We start from the raw sequence: 26,624 nt of genomic DNA, 5'->3' as shown, positions 1-26,624 counted from the left end.
TGCAAATTAATACACCCAGTGTAAGAAAGACCAAGGACTGCCAGAACTGTACCTCTGGGGCATTTGTCCTGAGTTGGTGGGGGCCCAGCAGAATAGTTGCATTGTCTGGCTGTCAGTGTGAAAACACATCCAGACTAATCAGAACACGTGTCTGTCTCCTGTTTGCTAAAATTGTCTTAGCAGATGTGTAGATGGGCTTGTAGGAAACAAAGGACACAGATCCTTAATGAAATCCAACGTCTTTAATTTCACTTCTCACAGAACAATGTTTTATTTCTTTTAGCTCCAAGGACAACACACCTGGGATCAATTAACCTTATAACAGTTCATGTTGTTGATGGGTCCAAAATGACTTTGGGTAATGAGAATATTATGTCAGTTTATTTTTCATAAAACTTTACTTTCTCTGCTTTTGCTATATGGCTACACTCACGCTTTAATCAAAGATATATTGAGGTATTTCTGTTATGTCAGGTTCAATTGTTAGTCACTTTCCAATGCACATACAAAATGTTGCTGGTTTTAATTTTCCAGCCATTTCTTCTTTCATGCAATTCTTTCTAGAAATAAGTACTTTATGTACAGGGCTGAGGAGACATATTAAAAAGACATTACCTTATCATCTTTTTTTTCTTTTGTCTGACCTACTAATGATATGTATCTTCCCAGTCCTTCCCAGTCGAGAGAAGTCTTTTACCTGTATAAAAGCATGATTTTAGGCCAGATGTCTAGCACCAGCTCTTTTTGTTTATGGTCTGCACAAAGACAGTTTGAATTTCGCTTCCACCTGTGGTATCTTACGTTTAAAAGGAAATAATTTGCATTTGATAAGCAATAATATCTTTACTTTCAGTTCCCAATGAAACATACCATATTTCACCCAAGCCCAAAACTGCAGTACCAACTGAAATTCCACGGTTCCATACAGGTAATTACTAGGATTTTCTTAAGTTGTTGTTTTGAGAGTCTGTAGAGGTTAAGTAAAATCAGTACGGTTTAAGGTTTAATGATCTATTCCTTATTACCTTTAAAACTATTTAAAATATATCACATGAATATTTATTTTTCCCCTTATCAAACGATTTTTGTTCATTGCTCTGAAAATCAAGGCTGAATCAGCATTGCCTCAAAGATTATATGAAGCTTTTAAACAGTATTATGCTGTGTATTGGATCCTCAGATGTATAGTGTTGCAAACATAAATGTAACTGACTTCTACCTCTTGACTATAAAATACTAAATCTAAATCTGTAAAACGTTTCCCAAATGTAGATGTCAAAACTGAGTAATACGTTCTTTCCTGCATAAGTATTTTCTCTGACATTCCAGAGAGCCTGGATTAAGTGTTGTGGGTAGAATGGTTATTAATATCAAATAGCTAGGTCTATTTATTTAAAAAATGAGTTATAGAGGTTGATAATTCAGCACAAGGTAACAGTGACTACTGCTTATGCTTTCAGCTTGCAGTGTGATTCACATAGATTCTCTAACAACTGAAATATCAAAACTATTTGGCAAGGGAAAGGCAACAATAAGAAAAGGTTGAAGGCTTCTGATTTTAGCCTTGATGATGACAGTATGCTTCAGCAGCCCTACACAGTGTCTGCATTGAATGCTTCCAGTTGTTTTCTCTCCAGTATTTCAATGTTTCATGTTTTTAATCTGAATATTTGATTTGGGCAGTGTTCGGTTTGGTGTTTTATTTTGAGGTTTTTTGTTTGTTTGTTTGTTTTTTACAGAACCTAATTAAATGTCTTAAGGCCATGGATACCTTGCAGAGCTAACTCTGTATCTATATACAGTTGGGTAACTGGCTGTAAATATTTTATATCTTTTCCTAAACCTAAACATGAATGTAACTGGTCAGACTGCATGATGGAGTCATCTGACCACTAAAGAAACTACCATTCTCAGTGTGCATTTTGGATTGGAACTCATAGAATTCTCATATGTCCATTTTGCTGTATCACATTGGTGCATGGACCATTTTTCTGGCAAATTACACTGCACTATTTGTGTTCCTTTTACACATAGCATTTAAACTGAACCTTATTTCTTGTAGCACCTCATAAAACACGTCTCACTTCTGCAAGACCAAAGCCATCTGATAAATCACAGACCAGACCTGGTAATAATTGTTTATTCAGTTTGGGACGGGGAGGAGATAATGAATTAATTAATTTCACCTATTCTCAGTGGAATTTTAAGTGTTGCTGAAAAAAAGGGGTATTTTTCTTTAAATTAATTAGTCTAGAGGTAAAGCTTTTCCAAATCAGAAAAGAAAGAAACCAAAGCTGTGTGTATCATTGCAGCAAATGTTACTTTTCCATCTCTAATGTGGAATTTTTGGCATCACATAAAAGTCTGTTGGGTTTTCTTTTCATGGAACATTTTTTTTTCTTTGTTTTTTTTTTTTTCGTCTTTTTTCTTCTTTTATTCTTCTTTTTTTCTCTTTTTTTTTTTCCTTTTTTCTTCTTTTTTCTTGTTAAACTCTTTCCCAGCTCTTAGTAAAACCACACTAGCACCAGCTAGAACAAAAGCACCTGGACTGCCAAAGTGGATTGCACCAACAGCAGGTAGAGCTGCAGTTTTGGCATTTGTTTAAAATTACCAGTAGAAGACAGGCTTGTGACTTCTTCAAATCATCTTGAGCCCTGCAAAATATTTCATTGTACTTGATTATAGAAGTTAATTCCTCAGAATGCTGTGTGTAATTGCTGCTACTGGTCAAGTTATATAATTCCTGACTGTCAGTATGACTGATATTGACACTCAGTCAGTGTAAACTTGCAGATACAAAATTATGTGGCTACTGTTTACTGCTGTTTTCTAGATGATAGGTCCAGAATAATTGCTGGAAAACACTTTGCTGAAAAGGGTTACCCAATTGTTTAAGTTCAAGTCAGAAGGCTTGGTAAGAAAGCCTTAAAACCAGGTATCTTGCTAGCTACTAGCTATGCATGTGGTGTGTTCATGTTGGACCTGCTCACATTCGGACTATGTGCTGTTCAGGCTTGCATACTTCAGCACCAAGGAAGTTGATGGATGATAGAGAAGGGTGAGAACTGTCACTTCAACTCACACATTCTTACACACCGAGATAACATACACCCCTAGCCACAAAGATTTACTCGAAATTTTGGGTTGGCTGGGGGAAGAATCATTTATGATAAATCCTTTTTCAATTGTACCTTGTTTTTCCATCCAATCAAAATAATGTTGTCAGTGCTAATGGATAAAGAATCATTGTTTTAAAAATTTAATAAAGCATGAATTTATTATGTTACTACGAATACCTTTTTTTAAAAAAAATACAGCCATTATCTTTTTTTTAAAAAATATAGCCATTGGTTAATTAAATACAGACTTTTAGGACTCTTCATCTATAACGCAAGTTTAAAATAATAAACAATTTAAATAAATAAATAATGCACATCTTCAAAGCAAACTTGGCTGTTCATCCACTGCTAACAGTGCTACTGTGTCCCATACTGTTGCTCTGTTCTAGCCAGGTTAGGATAACCTGAGTAATATACCATCTGCTCTATGCATTCCTTTTTTTGTCTGTGTAATATTTCTCTGTACTGGGATTTCCAAAGTACCTTTGGCCATTGAATACCTGTTGTTGACTTTTTAGTATGATTTGAGCTATTTATGCCTGCACACAATTTTGAGAAGCCCACCATGTTTTTCGAAGTGGCAAAACCTCAAAAGAGATGGTTGTATATTTAAAATTAATTAAAAATAGCCTGTTCAGAACATGGCATACTCTTCTGTATTACATACAGAGTGGACGCCTTCATTAGAGATCTGTGCTCTTTGACTCATTATAGTCCTTCTGGCAGGTGAAAAGAGCCCATCAAATTCCAGGACTATCAGAGACAGACAGTATTAAATGACCAGTGGCAGTAGTTGCGGGTCAGGAAGTTTTGTTCTTCAGTTGTGTTGGCAGTATCCTTGTGAGCGAGCTGCCTAATGTCTGATTTCCAAAACAGGCAGAATATGCACAGGTCTCCAGGAGTAAGTGGCTTTTGAAATCACATTCTGAAATTATGCATAAATACATATGTTAGACAGTATGTTAAGCTTTTCCCTTCTCTCATATAGCAGTAACCTTGGCTGAGGTATCTGTAGATTAAACAGAAGAAAAAAAAAAAAATGCCTGGTAAGGAAATCAGCAGTATAAGCATAACAGTAGATAATAGTAGACATGTAAATTGTTACATGCAGTTTGTTGTGCTTAACACTGTTTTAGGTGACTGACAAAGTATTGTTTCAAGCAATCTTATTTTAAATGCTCCTGTTGGAGTGCCCGATAGTTGTCATTATTTCCATGTCTTTATAGTAGTTCCAGTTGCCAGGAAGATCTAGAGCTTTGGTGTGGTAGATGATATCAAAAATCGTCACAAGTCTATTACCTTGCTGCACATGCTATGTGTACTCACAGGTGAATAAGTACCTTCTTTTAGAATTCTTCCGGAAGACAATACTTCTAGTAGTATTTTCCATTGCTCAGTTACAGAAGTCTTTCTTCTTTAAGTTATAGAACCATCCTGAATATGTGTGTTACCTAGATTTTGTGTCCTGCCAAATGAGCCCTTATAAACTAAACCTGGTGTCCACAGCACTAAGGAAGAGCTGGTATTTACTGCCTGCTGTCCGTTCTTTGTGCCCCCAACCCTGCTGATGTAGCAACTCGTTGGTATCTTTCTGAGTCTGCACCTCTCTGCTCAGAAGTGTAGAGAAATCACCAGTGAGTTTGGTATGTTCGTGACAGGTTGAAAGAGGACTGCAGCTTTTCACAACTTTTCAGTCTGTACCTTCGTTAATGACCAGTAAGTAAAATCCCAAGTGTTCTGTAAGGCAGGTATGTCACATTTTTGTGACATATGCAAATGCAGTGTCTGAGCCTGCCAGGCTGTCTGTGCTTACAAAAACAATTTTGCACAAGCGAGTTCAGGTAATCAATTGAAGAAATCTTCCGTATCTCTCCCAAGCAATGTGCAATAACATATTGCAAAGAGAACTCCTAAGTCTGCAGAAAAGACAGAAAAGATAAATCTGAATCTTCCCAGCTAAGCGAAATCAAAACGTTTCTTTTCAGGAGGTGACATCTTAGAGAAATGATAATACTTCAAGGTATCCAGATGATTTTGGGGGTTGGGGAAGTTTATATCTGCCGTTATGAAAATGATCTGTTGTTTTCTGTAGTTAGCTTACCAGAATCCTTAATTTCTGATCTAAGCTGATCAGAATCCTTAATTGGACTGTAAGGAACAGTATGTTTTCAGGCTTACCTTTAGATGTTACATATTTTTTTCTTTATCTGAAGAAGAGCACATTTACTGAAGAGCCGTGGGCACTCTGTTGTTTGAAGAGCAGTATGGATCTTTTAATTCCTTGCTGGGCTGGCACTGCTTTGGAATGTACTCCAGTTCTTCCTGACTATGCTCATTAGCCTCAGCGCAAAGATGTTTCACCCCGTGCAGTGTGCCCGGCAGCTGCACGCCCAGATGATAAGTAGTGGGATTTGGTTTTTCCAGCAGCAGCACGTGGGGTTGCAGCTGGTTTCCTGACAGGCTTCTCAGTCTCCTGGCTAACTGTGGTGCCAGGTGGTAAACTGGACTGGGGGAGAGAGGCAGGGATTACCTCCTCATGACTAACATTCCTTTTAATTTTCTGCTTTTTTTTAGCCATTTTCTCTAGAATTTCATTTTATTGAGATGGCTTTTTGTATTTGTCTTAGTGTTTATAACTTCTCTTAGTTGTGGTTTATTTTGGAGTTTGTTTTTTTTATTTAATCCTAACCATTTAAAAACTGCTCCTGATCTGTTAAGCTTCCAGACAACCTTCACCAAACAAACAGAGCAACATTTCCATTTCCCTTGTGAAAGAAAGCGGTAGTTGGCTTTCATTATACAATGGCCATTAATTTTGCCTTCTATTTTCTTTTTATTTTTGAAACTGTGGGTGTATAACCAAGTTCTAGAAAAGCTCAAGCGTTAAAGTATTTCAGTTTGTTTTATCAAGGGCTCTTTTTCCAGGTGTTCTCTTAAAATGGGCCACCCTTCTAAGGTATTCCTGCTATTAAAGATGCAGTGGTTAGTTTTAAGGTGTTCCAGGTCCAATTAATATTTCAAGGAAAAAAGATAGAAGTAAAAGAAGACACAAACACACATGCAAGTAATACATCTATTCTCAGTTCTGTTAAGTTTGGATGAACATGGTAAGTCTAAATGCTTAAAATAAGTAAGTTATGTTAGCTAGCATAAGGCAAATGCTATGGTGATGCAAGCTCTTTGGTAGCCTTGTCTGAAAACACTAACATTTATGTAACTTTAAAGTGCATTGAAATATTCAAGAAGAAGACAAGGAGATTTTTGTCAACAGGGAGGTGGTGTGGTTTGATAAGCTTTTTTGCTGAAACTTTGACTTATTTTTCATTACTACTTTACTAATGGCAAAATAGCAGTGCAAGTTTCAGGGGAGCGCAGGGGTGGTGGTGGTAAAAAAAATTACTACTTCCCTCTAGAATGTATACAATATTTCTTCATTCCTAGCTGATGTAACTCAGAAAAGATTGTGAATCTAAATTAGATTGTAAGGAGCAGAACAGAGGTAGGCTTTCCTGTAGACACTGTAAGATGCAAAATTAAATTAGACTTGTAACGGATACTTGGGTGATTTAGTATGATTTAGTCAATGTGCTGTATGTTTTGTTGATGTGTTTATTGTAAGATGAAGTTAAGAAGCTAAATATACTCTGACTATGACCCATGGTGTACAAGATCATTTTTCTTTTTAAAGCTGATGCTGATCTTCTCATGCCTCTTCTTCCTTGAACACCATCCACAGGAAACATTGATTAGCACTTTGGCGCTTTGTGTATCTGAAGATGTAATTAACCACTTCAGTTACCTGAAGACATATTGCAGTTATACAAAGGCACCTAGTGTGTTTAGAAATTTTCGTCACAGGGACCAGATGACCTGTGTCCTGTTCCCAGCTTACTGCAAGCCTCACTAATCTTAAGAAAATCATTTAATGTATCCATACTGTGCACTGTGGATGCCTAAGGTATGCCTAGCAAGAATGGCCAATTAGTAAAATAATTGAAAAATTATCTGCTTCATACTGTTAAAATACTATCTTAATCTCAAAGCAAACTGAGTACCAGATAATAAACCATGAAATTTTTGGCTGGAGTGTTTAGATCATGTTGGACTAGAGTTGGAATTTCATAATTAATTCAATATTGAGAATTATTATTTTTTTTAGAATTTTAAAGTTTTTTTTAAAATACATTAACTTTCAAGGGGTTTTATTATGTCATGAAAACAAGTATTTTTTTGTTTTTCCCATGATGAAATCGCAATGGATCTTCACACTCTACCATATATAGAACTTTTATAAAGTAAATATACTTGTTTCACATAGGGAAAGCATATTAATTTAACAGTCTAGCTGTCCTATAAATACCAGCATGTGAAGCAGTTGTTCTATACTAGGAGTAATTGTGTTGATCTTTTTAATGCCATTTACTTCAGGGTTTTTTTAATGTGTTTATATAACTTTTAAGTAGGACTTTCTTTTATATACAAACTGAATTTTATGTACACTTTGCCTCCAGTATGCCAAATACGGTATATGTTTGGTTCAGAATTGCTCTAGCCATTCAATTTGGAGGATAACTGAGGATCTTATTCTGGGGACAAAGACTTTGCCCTTTCCCAGAATCGATGGACATTGTATTCTGTCTACTGAAAAACTAGAATGTTCTCTGTACTCATCTTTCCACATATAATCTTGGTTTAACTCATGTTATCTCTTAATCTTATTAACTCTCTCTTTCAAAATACACTTTTCTCAAGGAAAGTTTAAAATTAAATTGCAGGCTCACTAGACCCAGATCACTTTCTACTTACTTGAATAGGAAGATAAAGGATATTACTAAGTTATCAGTAAAAACAAATGTGGGCCATATGTGCTAGTTTAGCAATTAATGTTATCTAGAGTTTGAATGTATGCGATATACAAGTATTCTGTGACTTGGTGCTGCACTGTAGATACTTAGTTCATTTCCTTTGTTTCACAGATGATGTATATACACCTGAGGATATTGCCAGCCAAATTGGTGTGGATGTGGAAAAACCTTTGGAATATAGTGATACCTGGGAAAAGCCAATTTCTGGTAAGATTAATAAAAGAAGGCAGTATAGCAAATGTTAACAGTGATGAAAAATAAAAACACCATCTTTCCTATACCTCCACTAAGAAGAGAAAATAATTCTTATTCATTCTCATCAATACACCTTCTCCTGGCTTCAGGATGCTACTAAAAGTGACAAAAGTGAGAATATTTTGTAGTCACTACTTAGTCAACAACATACGTCGTGTATTAAAAATGACCTCTACCAGTTTGTATCCTGATGGTCAAACAGCCACAATACTGTAAACACTGATTTTTTCATACTAATAGTTTCTACATAGCAAGGGAGAATACAGTGAATGATTTATCAGAAAGTTTTGTTGAATATCAGGATTGTTGGGAAAATTAGAACATTAGGCTTGAAGCAAAATAATAATGTGGAGTAAATAAGGTTACAAGGTTTTTTACGTGTGCTTTACCAGGCTTGTCAGTTTTACTTTTCTTGCAAGTGTTGCAGTCGTATTTTCAAATTTTTTTCAATATTTTCAAAATATTTTTGCTGAAAAACAGCTCCCAAAATAAGCCTTCAAAAATAAACTTTGTGTATTTCACGTTTCTAGTCAGCTTTTTAGAAATTTTCAGTTTCAACTCAGAAGTTGTAGTATAGAGTGTGTTTGCATGCCACATGTGTACACACAAACATGTAAACACTTTACATATAGAGGATTTGTTTCATAAGCATGACCAAGAATGGAGCTTGTTTTAGCTGTGCTTTTTTTACTGTCAGAAAACCTGACTGAAAATAAAATCTTTTTGGTTTTACCCTTGCATTTACTATTCAGCTGCAGCTGCTCTTTTTGGTTACATTTTCCCTTGGAATCATGTTATTACATTTAAAAACACAGATACAAAGATATGTCTCTAGTTTATAAACCGCTGTTTGCTCCTAATCTCTTCTGAATTTCCTTTGCACCTAATTTACCTGCACAGAGACAAGAGTCTATCTTGACAGCTCAGTTCTGATGTTTTATCTTTTTAAAGTTCATTCAATCTGAAGATTGTACTTTGTAAAGATTAAGTCCGGTGTGATATACTATTAGCAGTAGCTGGATTCAGACTGTAAGCTGAAAACAAGGATGGTGCTCTGCATTTTTAGTAGCTGAAAGCCAGGCAGTGGTGTGTACTTAAGTAAATCCAGCTTGTGATTTGCAGAGACTGGAAGGTTATTTTGCACATAGATTTGAAGGAACATCTGCATCTGCTTTTACTCATCCTATGACATTAGATGTTTAAAGTTAAGCTTTTAGAACTTTGAAGTAAACCAATACCTTGAACTGTAGTCATAAAAGACATTCGGGTATGACTGTAAAATTAGGTACTACTGTTTTGTAATTTTCTTGTATACTTCTGTGATCTCAGCTCTCTTCATGAGGCTTTACTATGTATATCAAAATTCAGAATAATAGAATCATAGGATGGTTTGATTTGAAAGGAACCCTTAAAGATCAAGTAGTTCTATCCCCCTGCCATGGGCAGGGACATCTTTCACTAGACCAGGTTGCTCAAAGCCCTGTCCAACCTGGCCTTGAACACTTCCAGAGAGGGGGAATCCACAGGTTCTCTGAGCAGCCTGCGTCAGTGTCTCACCACCCTCACAGTAAAGAATTTCTTCCTTATATTTAATCTAAATCTGTCCTCTTTCAGCTTAAAACTATTATCCCTTGTCGTTTCCCTACAGGCCCTGGTAAAAAGTCTCTCTCCATTTCTCTTATAAGCTCCCTTTAAGTACTGAATATTGTAACAAGGTCTCCCTGGAGCCTTCTCCAGGCTGAACAACCCAAACTGTCTTGGCCTGTCTTCATAGGAGAGGTGCTCCAGCTCTCTGAGCATCTTCTGGACTCGCTCCAACAGGTTCCTGTCTGTCTTGTGCTGCAGACTCCAGAACTGGGTGCAGTACTCCAGGTGAGGTCTTGGGAGAGCAGAATAGAGGGGCAGAATCCCCTCCCTCAACCTGCTGGCAGCACTTTGGAGGCAGCCCAGGATACCATTGGCTTTCTGGGCTGCAAGCAGACATTGCTGGCTTGTATCTAATTTTTCCTCTACCAATATCCCCAACTCCTTCTCTGCAGGGTTGTGCTGAATCCACCTGTCATCTATCCTGTACTGAGGCTGGTATTTGCCCTGACCCAGGTGCAGACCTTGCACTTGGCTTTGTTGAACTTAATGAGCTTTGCATTGGCCCACTTCTCCAGCCTGTCAGGGTCCCTCTTGGTGGCGTCCCTTCCCTCAAGTGTATCAGCTGCACCATTCAGCTTGGTGTCATCCGCAAATTTGCTGAGGGTGCACTCAATCCCACTCTCTGTGTCATCAGTAAAGATTTTGAATGGTACTGGTCCCAATACAGACCCCCGAGGGACACTAGTTGTTACTGATCCACGTTTGGACGTAGAACCATTGACAGCAAGTCTTTATATAGGGCTGCCTAGGCAATTCCTTTTCCATTGAATATTCCATCCATCAAAGCCATCTCTCCAATTTAGCCATAAGGTTGTTGCATGGGACTGTGTCAAAGGCCTTGCAGAAGTCAAGATAGGTGACATCCGTTGCTCTTTCCTTACCGACCAACGCAGTCACTCCATCGTAGAAGGCTGCCAGATTAGTCAGGCATGATTTGCCCCTGTGAAGCCATGCTGGCTGTCTCTAATCACATCCCTGGCATCTGTATGCCTTGACATCGCTTCCAGGAGGATCTTCCATGATCTTACCAGGCAAAGAAGTGAGGCTGATTAATCAGGTGTTGCTATAACTTAGCCAGTATTTGCTTTTAAATACATTTACTTTTTCTGAAAAAGTGTGTGTTAACTGAAAAAATTACATTTATGCTACTTACGAGAAATGAAAAAGATAGGTTAGCATACAAGAATTAAGCTTGATATGTTAAGAGTCTGTCCTAAGAGGCTGCACACCCTCCTTTTTCATGAAGAGTGACAGACTCAATGAAATATATTTGTGGTCCACAAAGAACTCCTGTGATTAAATAAATCCTAATAATTCACCATGCCACTGTCTTCACAAAAATCTATGCTATCACAAAATCCCTAAATACTATTGTGTGTCCTGTTTACAGGCTCAGTCTCCACACTGTTAATGAGATTTGGTAGCATCATAGACCATCACCCTAATCATTGTGGTAATAGTAGAAGAGAAGAGTAGGGATTCTTGGTTTTCCAGAGTGCACTACAGTAGATTTGCCTTGACACAGTGCACTGAATGGGATGTTTTGACTCGCATGTAACTGTTGTGGTTGTGTTGTTCAGAAGATACAATGGAAATCATTGATGAGTCAATACTTGCATGTTTTTACTCCGTAAATATCTCGGACAATCCCATTCCCTAAACATGGGTAAGGGGGAAATGAGTCATGGATGCTACATGTAGTAATATCTAGGGTATGATGACTTATACATACAAAAATGTATTCTCCTTTTTCAGGTCCTTAGGCATATTTTTTCATCTCCATCTAGGGATTAAGAATGAATATGAAACCTACAAGTGCTATTTTCAAAACCATTACGTCTTCCTGAGTTAGATAGAGTATTATTTCCTGTCTTGGTCTGAGGGATTTTAAAAAAAAATCTGTTTTATAAGTGACTGCAAAAGTCCAAAAGGAAAAGGGAGCAGAGAAAGATGGAGATGTTCCTATTTGATTGTTGTATTTCTAAAAAGGCTTTCCCAAATGTGTCTTTGGATCTGCTCCCTTCTCACCCACAGTCACTCTATTTATAGGGTGAGTTAAGGTCTGATATGTAGGGCCCAAGGCACTCTGTATAGCCAGTAACTCAGTATCAGGCAACTTGCACATTTGTTGACATTGGCAGCATTATAAGAATTATATTATTCTTGAAGATTTTCCCTTGTTAAGTACAAAAAGTCTTTTGTTACATAAATGTGTTGCACATATCTGCTGGGTTTTTTTCTTAAGGAATGAAGTGCAAAGGTGAACAGTGGAACAAAAATCTTTTCCTTCGTCTTTCCTTTTCATAATAAAATCCTTTATAATTGCCTGGAAAATACAGTAAAATGTTTTGTGAGTATGAATTAAGAAGCTTAGGCTGTCCTTTCAGACTTCACTGTCGAAGGACCTTTACCAGATAAATTTACTAGGTATTGGCTGGAACTGCTCATTGCAACAACCTAGCTGGGTGCTTCAGGAGTTTCCAACACAACAGCTGTCTCTAGCCATGTCAGCACATGGTGACTTTTTTTCATTTCTTACTTTTGAACGGCATAGAGTCATGTGTCCCTAATGATAATTTCCCTTTTGTTACATCTTTTGCTTTGAGCTGAGGGTGACCAGCGCATCCGTTAGAAAGTACAAAAGATTAGAAATTTTGTGGGTAGGATACTGAAGATGTTTCCAGGTACACTGGGAGAGTGTTTATCGTGGGAAGAAGTATCCTCTTGGCTGCCAAAAAATTACCGTTGACAGAAATGAGTAACTACACAGAAAATGAATCACTGAAAGACTCGTACAAAATCCCAAGAGAGCTCCATTTTTTCAGGTAAACTTGGTTTAAAACTCCATGGCACACACTTTCTGAAGAATTTAAGGCTGAAATACAGTTCATTTCAGCTCTTAAACTCACCTCTCAGCTTGTGATACTAAATCAGACATGAAACAGTGTTTGAGAAGTTAGAATATAACTTGTAATGGGTTTCTGATTTTATGGAACTTGAGGTTAAATAATTAATAATGCTGTCTTGTAATGTCATTCAGTAACTACATCGCCTGGCCCTCAGCATCCTCCCATACCTCCTGCCAAGCCTACACAAATGCGAAGAAAACCCCTGCCTCCAAACACCGTGACTGGAAAACCAGGGAGTCCAGGTATCTCAGCCTTTTCAGCATACGCGTTTTAGTGTGGGTAAGGTAATACTGAACTGACTAGCAGGGCATAGGAGAATTTTACAGTATAGATATATTTAATCTGTGATATCTGTAGAAACTAGTCTTCTGGAACATACAGGCCTTGTCTTCATACATAAACTCCATTTTGCTTTTATTTTCCTAACCTAATTATCAAAATCATCCCTAGAAAGGGAGCTGAAAGCAAAATAGCATAATCCAAGTCATCCTTTAAGAAGATCAACCTTAAGAACATTTTGCATCTACTAATAGCATTTGCAGTTACTGAATGTGCATGTCAAATGGGAGATATTGAATATTATGCTTAAATGCATACTCCCAACTTATTATTTGTAAAGAAATTCTGTCCCGTGTATATGGAACATCCATTAGCCACTGCAAATGAGCTAATAGGCACCCAGAAAACTTAACTGCACTGGGAAGTAGAGCAAGCTGAGTTATTTCACGGGCAAAGGGTTTAGCTTCATTCCTGTGCTACAGTATCAGTGTCAGAGCACACAAAAACTTTCACATTTCCTATTTTATTTCAGTTTTATCCTGAAGCTGATAATTCAGTAACCTTATGTATCTTTTGTCTGTAGATTGTATGTAAGGATCCTTAGGCTAATGTTATTCCACGTACAGAAACCACCTTATTATGTTTAGCATCATGAAAAAAGCTTCCCTCTTGGTATTACTCTCTGTAGTTTGCTGGAAATACAAAGGTCTTGGCTCTGCTGTATTTTCTGTTGGCTTTTTTGGTTTGTTTTATTTGGGGCTTTGTGTGCTATTAAGGCAATAAAGACCTAAATAATTCTTCAGTATTTTGTGCAGCAGGTTAGAAGCAAGAATCTCCAAGCTGTATGAAACAAGCTGTATATTTACTCAATGGCAGAGCCAAGACTGAAATGTTGTGTCCATACTTGTGTTGGTTGGTGGTGTTTCCTTTGTAATAGCTACAACAGAATGTAAGACATTGTCAGTCTTAAGCTGTAGCAAAAAAAATATGTTGACCTGATACATTTTCTTTTGCTTGTAATGAAGTCTAGGCTAATTTTCTCCGTTGTCTAATTAATTTACCACTGTTTTGAAATTTCACACTTTTTCCATACGCTAGAGGCCAGGTTATGTGGTAGTCAGCAGTTAACCATACCTTCCTAGGCATTCAAGATGGAATAAATTGGTTAGATGATTTGGTTCTTCCTTGTGGGGCCAGTAGCAGATTTTCCTTTTTCTGTGTTTCCTAGTGTTTTATCCAGCTTAGTTTTAAACATCACAATTGAGTTTCTTCTGGTTCCCTGGAGAGACTGTTCCACAGTACTAACAGGAAAAATTTGCCTTGGTGTTCTTGGATTTTCCCTTTCATAATTCTGTCCTGTTTCTCTTTCTCATTAACACTGTGATTAATTCCTTACTTGCATCTTTCTTACTTGTCCAGTGGATGAGTGTTATGGGGATGTTTCTATGCAGACATTTAAAGTCTCCTGAATAGAAAAAAAAGGAAAGAAGAGTGTTCCAGAACCTTTGTGAAACTGGACTTTAGTGAGAATCTTAATAAATTTCCACTTTATTAAAGAATTTAATGGAAAGTAGGGATTTTTGTTGTTTTAAATTTGGTTCACCTGAGTTCTGCCCTCAGTCATCATGTTCTTCTGTGTCATATATGTGGGGAAGGTAACTGTATTATACAGTTCTTGACTTCTGGAGGTTGATTCCAGTCATGGAGTGGTTATCTAGGAGTGTCTGCGTGTTTTGTGAATGGAGTTCTTGTCTTTTACAGCTATTTTGAAAGCAATCAAGACATCCCACACCATGGATAGTTTGCCTCTTGGAAAACTATTTTTTTTTAATTAGGTAGTAACAGCTGGGGCATAAAAGCAATGTCACATAATCTAAAATAATTTCTAAAGTAGCTATTTCATTATGGGAGGTAATATTGTCTCTATCACTCAGTTTCTCTTCAAACTTATGGCGCCTACTACAGAATAGATCAATTCAGAAAGACAGCTTTTCCCTTGGGTCATGTAGCATTATAAATGTTGAAAAAGTTGGACTCTGGTTGCGTTCTTCTTACCTTCATTTGAAGGGCATCTTCATTTCATTTAGTGGAAAAACTCCAGTACTGTTCTGTGGTTAAACTCTTAATGCAGACCATGGTTAAGGACCAAGTGTTGATTGTTGTACATGTTCCAGCTGCAGCCTTGCTAGTATAGATGCTGTATTGAGAGTAGAAATGAAAGGACCTTAACTATATTTGAAGGAAGAACCCAAGTTTCAGTTGCTGACTTCAGCTATTCTGTTTTACAACTCCTGAAGAAATGTATGCTTTTATTTGAGAAGCAGCAATGTCAATTATGGTCATTTGGCATCCTTTTACCAGCCCGTGTAGGATGGTTCTGTGCATTAAACCAGGCCATGGTCTAGCTGACTGAAGTCCTCCAAGACAATCTCCAAGTAGGAAAGAATTTTCTTACTGTGTTTCAGGAAAAGCTTATATTGGCAATAAGGACAACTTGGAACTTTCCTAAGTCCAGCTGGAAGCTGTTGTATAAGTTTTGAGGGAATATCATATTTTAAATGGAAGTACTTGCTTCATGAGGCAGTTGTCACAAATCTAAGTTCTGTTTAGAAAATCAGAAAGCTGTTTCACTTTTTTAAAGAGTGAATGCCTTGTTGTCACAATTTCCTCCTCCTGTCACTGTAGCTAAACCTGCTGGACCAACAACACCTGTGAGGACAGGAACATCATACAAGACACCAACAGCTTTTGCAACTCCAGAGTATTATAGTAAGCATACTAAAAACAGTTCTGGTTTCTTTTTTTTTCTTTCCTTTTTTTTTTTTTTTCATTAACATAAAGGTTTCCTTTTTTCTTTTGCTTCCCTTCCCTGAACTATATCAATGGATTTTATATTTAATATAGAAAGTAGTCTGTCTGGGGTGATTCTGATTTCCTTTATGCCACTTTACGACTTCTCTAACTTGACTGAATTTATCTGTTTGTTTTCTGATAACATACCTTGGTAAATGAGAACATGACATCCCTTCCATCTTCCTAGAAATCAATGCATGCTTAGTATGCTTTCAATACTATTCAGTGGCTACTTTAAATCTGTGAAAGGAGTAGAAACGGCAATTTTTTCCTAAACATTTCTTTTTGCATGCTGATAAATTCAAATTATTTTTGATAGTGACTGATAGTTCTCAACATGGTGTTGATATCCTCCCAGCTATCTGATGAAACTGCCACAATTTAAATAGAAAAAAATTATTAAATAGAGCTGTCAGCTGGTAATTTGCCCTTTATAAAATTGGGAATTAACTACAACTTCAGACCTAAATCTCCTCAAAGTGGCATACAGGAATGGGTTTGGATGAGGGTGCGCTTAGAATTTTTGGGCCAAAATATGCAGCTGTAGTTACATTGTCATAAATGATGCTGTTTCTGATTTGCCTAGATTTACAGTAATACTGAAATCCTTGATTTCTTATAATGTTCATGAACTCCCGGTGACCCTCAGTGCTCAGTAAAGCAAGCTGGGTGCTAAATTTATTGAAAAATGCTTGTTGTGAATGCACTGTGTTTTGTCCGTTGAGGTTCATTGTCGTATTTGCATCTAAGAGAAGATTCTGTTCAGTATAGCGTCTGTTTAATGCAACACTGGTGTCATGAATCCTGACTGCTTTAGCACATATTTGTCACCAGTGGATTTGCCTTCAATTTCCTTCAAAATTTGTAGAAGTTGTACTCTCTGGAGACAGAATTTGTTGCTATTTTTGGTTCATGTGTCAACATAATAGTGCTGTATATTCTATAAACGTGAAACAAGCTCCAAGCTAAACAGCCCGTACAGTGCAAAAAGATCCTTTTAAAAAAGTCTAAAGAGCATTTTGCATATATTGGATTAATTGAATCCAGCAGCACTAATGAAGTCTGTTGTTTTGATTATGGCTATCTTTACACCAGCAGGTAAGTATGGGGTTTACCTAGCATCACAGCCAAAATTGAATCCTTAAAAGGAAAAGACAGATCTGGCAGCAAAGGTCTACCATGGAAGAGCTTTACCACGATGTAAAATGCCAAACGAACAGGGAAAAGCTGCAGTTCTAACACTGAAACTTTTTATTTCTTGCAAATGAAATCATATCTGTATTTCCCCTAGTTGATGCAACTGTCTTCAGCTCAAGCCCTACATCAGAAACAGATTCTTCAGGCAAACCAAGGTACCAAGGTAGGATTTTAATAGCTGTGGTATTTTTATTTTGGGGGAATATATGACTACTGACCTGTCTTGTATCAAAATTATCTTGTTTGGTTATTCGAAGGCCAAAACTGTTGATTCTGTTTCACTTCAGTGTCAGACGAAAGGGCTGTAGTGCAGACCATCAGCATATTCTTGACTAACTTTTACTTCTGCTTTATTCTCTGCTACTACCTCCTAGTTTAAAGTCTTGCCTGCAAACGTGCTGTGGCTCTTCCTGTGTGCCACTGTATGTACGACTGCACACTGTGTGCGTTCCACCAAACCAAATGAAAGTCTTCCTGTGGGCCTGCAAGCATACCTGCAGAGGTAGTGCCCCAATACCAACGTGCCTTACCACTGAACAAGGTTACGATTTTGACAGCCACTTTAGAAACTGCAAGTTTAATGTTGGAGTGACTCTGGACTGAACTTGTTACTCTTTCTGGTGAAACAAAGTGGTGATGGGCATTATGTCTTTGTATTAGTATAGCACTCAAAAGCTGCAAATGGAATTGCAGTGTCATTTTACTATGTAAGGACTAAAGTTAATTGTTCTCTTTTATGACAGAAGTGAATTCTTTCAGGCAGTGTGTTTGAAACTAATACTGTCTAATAAACCACTAATACCTTCAGAGTGTTTTTTTCATCAGTGGTCCCAATGGGAAGAGGGTAAAGTCAGAGCAGATTCCATGTCTAACAACAATAAAAAAAACCTAACAAGCAGCTTAATATTGAATATATGGGGTTTTTTCTTAAACATATAAGTTTGACTTGTTCAGATTTTTACTTGCTGCCCTGAGATGGAAGTTGTGCACTAGGTGAAATGGCCTTGACATTTTGTAAAAACACTCTGTATTGAATAATGGCTCTTTCCTATTGCTCTTAGCCCCCCACGTTAAGTACATGAAGAAAGATGATGATGTGCCTTGCTCTATCACGAGCTCTCTTGAACATTTTCCTCAAGAAGAAGCTGGCAGCAGGGAAGAACCTACTCGTCCTCCACAAAATCCTCCAACCAACCTCACAGTGGTGACTGTTGAAGGCTGTCCAACTTTCGTCATATTGGACTGGGAAAAACCAGACAATGACACTGTTACTGGTTGGTTTGATTTCTTTCCTCCATTGGGTCAGAATACAGTATTTTCAGCTTATTTTTACTTTCACAGTGGTTTTATGCCATTTGAAAACTAATTTAATCCCAAGGGAGTTTAAGACCCTGGTGCGTTTATTTTGTGCTACTGTCAATTCCAGTGTGAATAAAAAAATCCCACTAGATTAGAAAGAGATTTTCACCAATATATCATTGGTGTCAGCAATGACACAAAAAATACTTAAGTATAACTCTGTATCTTCTCCTAATTTCTGGCTTCTCTCTGTACAGGATCTAGTAAGATCTAGTCAAGAAGTTCAGCAATGCAACAGTAGTCTTTAGTATAATGATGCATTCATATAACGTAGTCATCTTTCTTGACTTGAGGATGTTGTTGGTCAGTGGGCTGGACACAACAAAACCTTACACCCATCTAGTAGGTCAGTAGAACTCTGCCAGCGTAATACTTGCTGTACCCGCCACAGGATCACCAAGTTCACGATGTTAAAAGAAGCTGTTTGGGAGTTTTTTCATTTCCAAAGGAAGGTTTTTGTATTGAGAATAAATCCTTATGAGTCATGCAGGAATCAATACACAGACAGGCAAGCATGCAAAATGAACACTCATAATTTTTCGTTGACTTCTGTATATCAAAACAAGCTTACCAAAATTGAACATTTAAATCAATTAACAACTGAAAACTATGGTTCTTCTGTACTGTCAGGAAAATGGATTTTTTTTTTACCATGGACACAAAACTTAGATTTGCAAATTCACTGGCTCATCACAGCCATGACCTGTGTTTTGGCTGTGTTGCATTACAGGTGAGGAGAACAGATAATACTTGAACTAAGACTTGATCATTAACTATTCACTTTAGCATGTAAGTGGGGTGTTTTCACATGTTCTATATGCATGTCGTGGGAGATTTCAGTGCAGGGGTATAATTAGGTGACTGTTACAAGCAAGGCCGCTCTTTTCCCCAAATCAGTCCTTCCTTGATTTTCTAAAAATAATTACTAGATGTAGCCCCTAATCTTTCTTGCTCTCCCCACCATTTTGAAAAATAATAAATTCAAAACCAAAGGGACACTCGAAACAAAAGGTAGCCTGCACCTTTTTCTTCTGGGAAAAAGGAAGAAAGTTAGCCCTTCTGCTGGATTGAAATGGGAATAAAAAGAGTCTGTAGGCTAATAAAAAGTACCAAAAAGAAAGAAAAATGGTTACTTGGCTTGCTTTCTAAAATGTGCTTCATCCTGGGAAGAAAAGGAAGTGTGAGTTTATTGCTAACCTCAGAATTAGGCTAAGGATAGGCTCTCTGTGAACACTCCCCATTCCAGGCGGTTCTGCAATGCTGCTTTCTGTTCCGGGAAGAGGTTTTTTTGTTGCTGTTGTCATTTGGAGGCCTCCTCCACAGACCAGTCCTTAGCTTGATTAGGTCAGATAACGTCATTTAGTCTGCATGTTTTCTTGGAAGTAGATCTGCTGTTTTCCTTGAGTATGCTAATGAACCCACTGCGGCACAACCATTTGTATTGCAAAAATAGAAAAATATTTCCACCACAGCTGGTAAAACTGTCAGCGCACATCATCTAATGATGAGAACAAGGCCTAATTGCCTTCTGGTGCTATTTCCTTTCTTTCTCAATGCGTGTTGTGAAATACAGAGCAAGCAATGTTCGCTGTTTCTTCTGAGCTTTTAGGTGGGACCCTTTCTCTGTTCAGTTGTAATCAGTGTTTGTAAAAGTTAACTTTCCATGAAGTTTCTTCTCTTCTGTAAGACTATTCAGTGATAATGGAGACATCTGGCATACCCTTCCCCATTCCAGAAAAAAAGATTCAGACCTTCTGAGGAGTATGTGACTAATACTCATTTTGCTTCACTGAGAGAAACTTCTTCAGTCTAGCTGTCTTCTATCTAAATATAGCAGCTTTCCCATAAATACCATCTTCATTTTTTTTCCCCTCAACGTATAATACAAAATGTTTAAACTCTGTGGCTTACAAATATTTTCATTGAGCTTATCTCCTTCATCTTAACTTCAAAAAATTTCACAGTTCATGACTCATCCAAAGACACTTTTGAATTCAAGAGAAGGTGTTGAATTGCATTTTCTGAAAACAGTGATTACTTCATATTGGCACCAGCATGACTTGACTTGCTTAGACAGACTTATATCAAGTTCTCTGTCATCTCTTTTTATTTTTGTATTTTATACATGTTTTTTCAATCATCTGATTTAGGCATCACATTTTCTTTAATGCACTGTTTCAGATAGAACTGTGGAAACAGAAAAGGTAATTTGTTGAGCCATTTTTTTGAAACAGTTACTTTGCTTGACTTTTAGCAGTGTACAAGGGGTTTCATTGTATTGGGTATTCCTAAAAAAAGTTTTTACTTCAGTAACGGAAAGGTCTGACAAATAATAACGAGAACAGTGATCAGGCTTACCTCCTTGTTTTCATAAAGGCCACAAATTCCAGGAACCAAGACCATTTTGCTGGTGCTCTGCTACTCCTGCTGTGTTGCCACAGAAATGTAGAGCAGTTTGTTGTCTTGCACACCAAGACTTGTGCAGGTACTGGATGCACTCAGTAGTTGTTCATGTGTGTGTGCATGCACATGTTTGCATGCCCATTCGTGTGTGCTGCACTTGCTTTTCCAACTTGAATGAATTAAAAAGTTCACATCACATACTGACTTGGGGCTGGCAGAAGGCAGCAGGAATGAATTCCTGTAAATTACCTACTTGTTCTTTATCTGGATGTACCTAAGGCAGTGGGTATCCACTCTCTCTGCTATGCTTCCTAATAAAAATGATTTCTCTAATGAGGCTTAATTAGGGCAAATAAGGGCTTTTGCACATCTTTTTTCTCCATGGTTCATTCAGCCCTTGGTGGCTATATAGGAAAAGGTCTTTGTTTCCCAAAAGAAAATGCACAGAGAGAAAACACAGATATTTTTTACACAAATACGTGCAAACTATCAATGCTAATGTTTTCGGTCATTGCGTTGGGGTCCCACTTGAAAAAATGATCAGTAGTAAAAGCTCTCTACTTAGTGGCTCCCCACCCCACCCCCATCTGAGACAGCCATTCCTGCAGGTCCATGAGTTTGTTTTTAATAGGCAGTGGTTGATCCTTTCGTGTTCACAGGTGACTGCTGGGGGGAGGACTTCTGAACATGGAAATTTAGAAATCTTCGATATCGGCAGTAATTCCTTCCTTCATGCTGACTTTCTGGCATACTTTTAAACCTGTTTTAAAGGTTTACATTGCTCTGTATATGCTCTAAATAACTGAGTCTCTTACAAGGTAAAGATAAAAAGATGCTGTGTAGAGGCCCCTTTTGAAACTCTTGCAGTCAACGTGACATTCACTTGTGCATACTTGTATATAATTGCTCTAATTGAATTGCTGTGGTTTAGAAACTTGGAATTTTAGAACATAATTTTTTAGGGCTGCTCTGCACTTCCATTTAATTGCATTGTCTTACACAGCAATATTGATGGCTGCTCTTTGCATAGAAGACTGCAAAGGAAGCCATAGTTGAGGTCAAATCAGGTCAGTTTGTGTGTGTATGCTCATTTACATACACATGTCCTGCATTTACTAGGAGTGAGGATCTGACAGTCCAGCAACAATTAAGAGGGTTTTTTTCCTTTTTAACACTGAATCTCATTGCAGGTGTGTTATCTTTCTGTGTTGAAACAAATGGGTCTCCTTGTATTGCGAACTAAAAAATTTAGGGAAAAAAAAGTCCTACAAGAACTTGAAAATTAGTAGTATTGTTAGAAAAAAAAAACAGGAAAGTAAGTTGTTTTCTAGTAACTGTTGATAGATGGTCTTTATCCTCCTGGTATAATACCTGCGTTACTCATTGTGCTGTAGATCTAAATGCTCATTCCAAGTGTTCTTTGAAAACATTCTCCTTTGCTGGCTTACAGTTGGCAAGGCTGCACGTGGTATTATAGACGGGGTTTAGGAAGGGAAAAGGAAGGGGCTGGGGAGGTTGTGAATTTCTTTGTGGAGAGAGGAAAATTAGCAGTATACTCAGTGTGTTTATTAGAAGAGGTTGTTATGAACCGGGACAGAGGTTGCCTGCTAGAGAGAGACTGTATCTTGAACAGGCCTATGACTAAAGCGGTTTCTTCTTCCCAAGCATCTGTTATTAATTCCCTGTTCAGAACATGGCTTGTGCTTGATGATACATCACAGTGAGATGAAAAGAAGGTGGTGAGACTATAAATCACACAAATGCAGAAATAAATTTTAGCAAAATTATTTAATTCTAAACTGGCACAATCCAAGTTAGTTGGCCAGTTTCCTTTGGAAATCTTAAAAATGTAGATCTCATTTTAAGTTAATAAAGGTTTAATCATTTAGAAACTGTACTTTCATCTTTGATACTTTTTCATTCAAACTGCGGAAAGCTTATACTTATTTGTATTTAGCATTCTGTCATTAATGTACCTTTGGGCAGAGGTGAGATGTTGAATATCCTCTATCCCATAATTTCATTATGAGGAAGGAAAAGGGGCTAGGCACTCAGTAATGTGGAACTGGATCTCTCTTTCCTAACCATTTTAGCATACTAATGTCCAGACTGGTTCACACAAGATGTCCTTATGGCCTGTTGGACAGTAAGAGTGGAAATCAGATGAGAAAACGGAGCAATGACGAAGCTCAAGAGCTGTTGTTTAAGCAAATTTTTCTTTATTTTAATTTTCCAGAGTATGAGGTTGTGTCAACTGAAAATGGAGCAAGTGATGGTGAAAAGGAGAAATCGATTATCACTACAAATCAAACCCATTCTACTGTGGAAAACTTAAAACCTGACACAAGGTAATTAAATAAAATAATTTTCTAAGTTAATCCAACTAATTTAGACTGTCAGATGTCTGTCAGTTCAAATGAAAATACATATGTATGTAAGACAAAATTGGGTTTACTCCTGTTCTGATAGGGAAAAGGTATGCTTTCGTTTTGCTTTCTTTTAAGTTAACAGGTAAGACACATCTGAGAAATCTTTAGGAAATTTCCAAGAGTACTTATGGTCTGGACAATCTGCCTATTTAAATCTGGACAATTTCCTATCAGAAAGAGTAACAGTCAAATGTAAGAAAATATACTGCTTTTTGTCAAGAAATCTCTTCCATTTAGCAGATAAAGAAACTAGGTGAACACAAGAAATATTAGCCTGATATATGAGATCAAGATTTATATGTACAGTTGTCTCTCTCTGGGGTTTAAGGATGCTCAGCACAACTGACATAAGCTGCTTGCTTATTGAGATGGTTGTTCACTGAAATACTGGAATGCAAGTTGGGCCACTGTAGGAAGCTTGACTATTGCATTGCACCATGGAGAGGAAAGATACATTCCTCCCGTATATGTAGTTTTCTTTCAGTATCTCAAAACAGCTGGCAATTTAAAAATGCATCTTATGCAACTAGTCCCAATATTCATTATCATTCTTAAAAAAAAAAAATCAAAAATTATTCTTTTTTGTGGTAAAAATCAGATCAAGGAAGAAAAACATTTGTTTGTGTTGCTTATTGATTGCTTCAGAAGTGTAATGAATGACACTTTTTTTTTCCCTTTGGTAAAACCATCCCTTTGGCTTTGGTAACTGGATTCTTCTGTTTCTGGTTTATTCTGTTTCAGATATTTTTCTATTATTATCCTTAAACTGGGAACAGCACAAAATTCTGCACAGAACCCATCTTGAACCTTTAATTTTAGGCAGTGTGTGGTTTAATCTTAGGTGTTGGTTCTTAGCTCATGAACTTGTGACCAGCAGCTCCTAGGAGGAGGAATGAGGAACCATTGCAGAAAATGGAGGGGAAAGGAAGAGAATTGGAAAAGAAGGTCTAGGGGAAATTGTGATACCCAGAAAGAGCTTCTTTGACAGGCTCCAAAACTCCTAAAGTGGGCTAGAATTGCTGTGTATTGCATCAAGAATATCTGTTATTTCTTAAAGGCTTGTGGCTTGTGAAAGGGTGAGCTGCAGCTATGTTGTTCTGTCTTGTTAAGAGGTGATTAGACTACGTTAGCAATGCAATTGGAGAACAAGAATCAGTTTCCTCAATCAGTTGAGAAGGCTTAGAAGAGACAAGAAGAGACAGCAAAACAATATGTTTCTGGAGTAGCGACTAAGAAAGGCAGTAGGTGCTGCTGAGCTTGTCAGGCTATGCAGTTTGTGTTTCCATTTCAGTTCTGCTTTAAAATAGTACAGTTGCATCCTTGAAAAGAACTGTGTTATTAATGAGACTCTCTTCCATTACACACTTGAACTCTTTGTGCCATACATGGTGACAGAAATGGGATGGATTTGGTTAAGTGTAGAAAAGACATGGAAGCAAAAAGTCCCTGATGCTGAGAGCAATGCCCAGGTGGCCAGAAGAGAAAAACATTTTTAGACTGCTCTGTTCAGAAAGGAACCAAGGTGGAGGCAGGCAGACCCAGCTAGAACTGTTGGAAGTGTCATAAGGAAGGCAGGAGCTATGCAGAAGCAGGTAAGATGGATTTAAACTTTAATTAGTAACAATTCTGTCAGTCCTATGAGAGAACTTTTTGGTAAGCAGACCAAAGACCATGGAGAAAAGCTGTCTTTTGGAGAGTGGATTTTGTTACTAGTAGCTAGAGAAGATAGCAGTACTGACTGGTGGAGGCTGACTTAAGATATAAAGGGGTGACTTTTCGCTGATGAGGTGGTGGCTGTTATTCTCCCCCAGGCCTCAAAAGAGAAAGACAGTGAAAGTCTTTCTGGATTTAGGAGGCCATTGCCAAAATCAAAAACATTTGATATAAATTGCAGTGCTGCGTGCCTCTTGAGTCTCATAGGACTTAAATGATGTAGTCCTTCTCAGAGTGGCTCTGTTAATCAAACTCCCATTTCAAAGTGTGTGTTTCCTAATTTTGAGGACATCTTGAGAGCATTGGCAGAAGCACAAGGAATTGCTACTGTTACCATTTGAATCCAGGCTTGCTGGCACACTGAATACAGGGAAGATAAGAAAGTGATTAAGACAGCTGGCATCGCATAGCCAGTATCAGCGTTGTGAGGAATGGCATACAGCCCTAAAAGTCTCCTGTCTGGCCAGAGCTAATTGCTCACTAGATGATGGAAACGGACCTGTGAACAAAACTGACTGAAAATAGGAGGAAGAGAGCCAATGGAACAGCTCAGTAAATTGATTAGCAGAGTCCCTGATATGTCTGGAAATTCATCAGGTAATACTTTAAGACTGGGAAGCAGACTTTTCCATTACTTTTCCTAACAGCCTTAAAGCTGCAGAAGAGGTGGAGCAAGTGTGTGTGCTTAGCAGCACATGGTGGATTAACTGGGGAAGAACCTCTTGGCCTTGAAATGCTTTGGAGAAGCTGACAAGCTGAATTGGAGAGTCTGTTTTTTCCAGCTTTCCTGAAGCCATCAGTGAGGCTGTGTGAATCCCTGTGCTGCTCTGACGGTTCAGTGCATCCAGAGCTGAAGACAGTTCAGGACAGATCTCAACCAGACAGACCTAAAAGCAGTAAAAATGTTTGTGAATGGGGTATCTCAGTCTCCATGGGTAAATTTAAACCAGAAAGATCCTGTGACAGCAAGACAGATCAAGCCTGTAATTCTTCAGATGTATGCTCTTGAGGAGCAGTACATGGCAAAGATGGTCTGCAGTCGCATTGCCCAAGGTCTGTCACCCCGTTGGGGTAGAACAGGTAGGATACGTTAGTGCCTAGCCCAGAAGCTAAAGAATTAATCCCCCACACCCATCAGGAGGGAAGCAAGACAAACAACTTTTCAGTGTGAAGGGGGCAGAACAAGCAGCAGGGGAACACTGGGCACATCAGGTCCTGCCAGATCATGCTGTTTGTTTGCTTTTCTCTTTTACATTCGTCTTTCAAATGCAACATGCTGCTGCACCTCTGGGAAGCTCTGCAGCAAGCCAGACACCCATCTTCCTTTGAGCTGGGATTTTGACAAGGCAGCCTTTAAAGATCAGGAGCTAATGACCAGACTTTTGAATAATTAAGAAATTTGGACAGTGTTTGGGAGGAAACAGTGAGAGTCTCTTAGAGCCTCTCATGAAAAATTGCATGTGTGACTGCAATTACAGTAAGTACTGTCAGTAAGTACAAACATAGAAGTTAAATGGATGCAAATTTCTCTGAGTCAGAGGATTATCATGTAGTATGCTGTGTGTCCATTTTGCTGTCTGAAAAGTGACAAGATTC

The 26,624-nt window shown here is 37.9% G+C and overlaps 1 protein-coding gene across 1 annotated transcript in view; it reads left to right on the top strand.

Annotated features, from left to right (window-relative positions):
• ABI3BP (ABI family member 3 binding protein) overlaps positions 1 to 26,624 on the top strand; it is a 166,127-nt gene that overhangs the window by 120,646 nt on the left and 18,857 nt on the right. Inside the window, 10 exon segments of the mRNA XM_055802732.1 lie at positions 284 to 358; positions 854 to 928; positions 2,063 to 2,128; positions 2,502 to 2,576; positions 8,096 to 8,191; positions 12,927 to 13,037; positions 15,760 to 15,843; positions 17,219 to 17,287; positions 18,186 to 18,398; positions 23,123 to 23,234. Of these exon segments, the coding sequence (XP_055658707.1) occupies positions 284 to 358; positions 854 to 928; positions 2,063 to 2,128; positions 2,502 to 2,576; positions 8,096 to 8,191; positions 12,927 to 13,037; positions 15,760 to 15,843; positions 17,219 to 17,287; positions 18,186 to 18,398; positions 23,123 to 23,234 (976 nt within the window).

This window comes from Falco peregrinus, chromosome 4, assembly GCF_023634155.1.
Source record: "Falco peregrinus isolate bFalPer1 chromosome 4, bFalPer1.pri, whole genome shotgun sequence".
NCBI lineage: Eukaryota > Metazoa > Chordata > Aves > Falconiformes > Falconidae > Falco > Falco peregrinus.
This window is presented reverse-complemented; position numbering and strand designations above follow the sequence as displayed.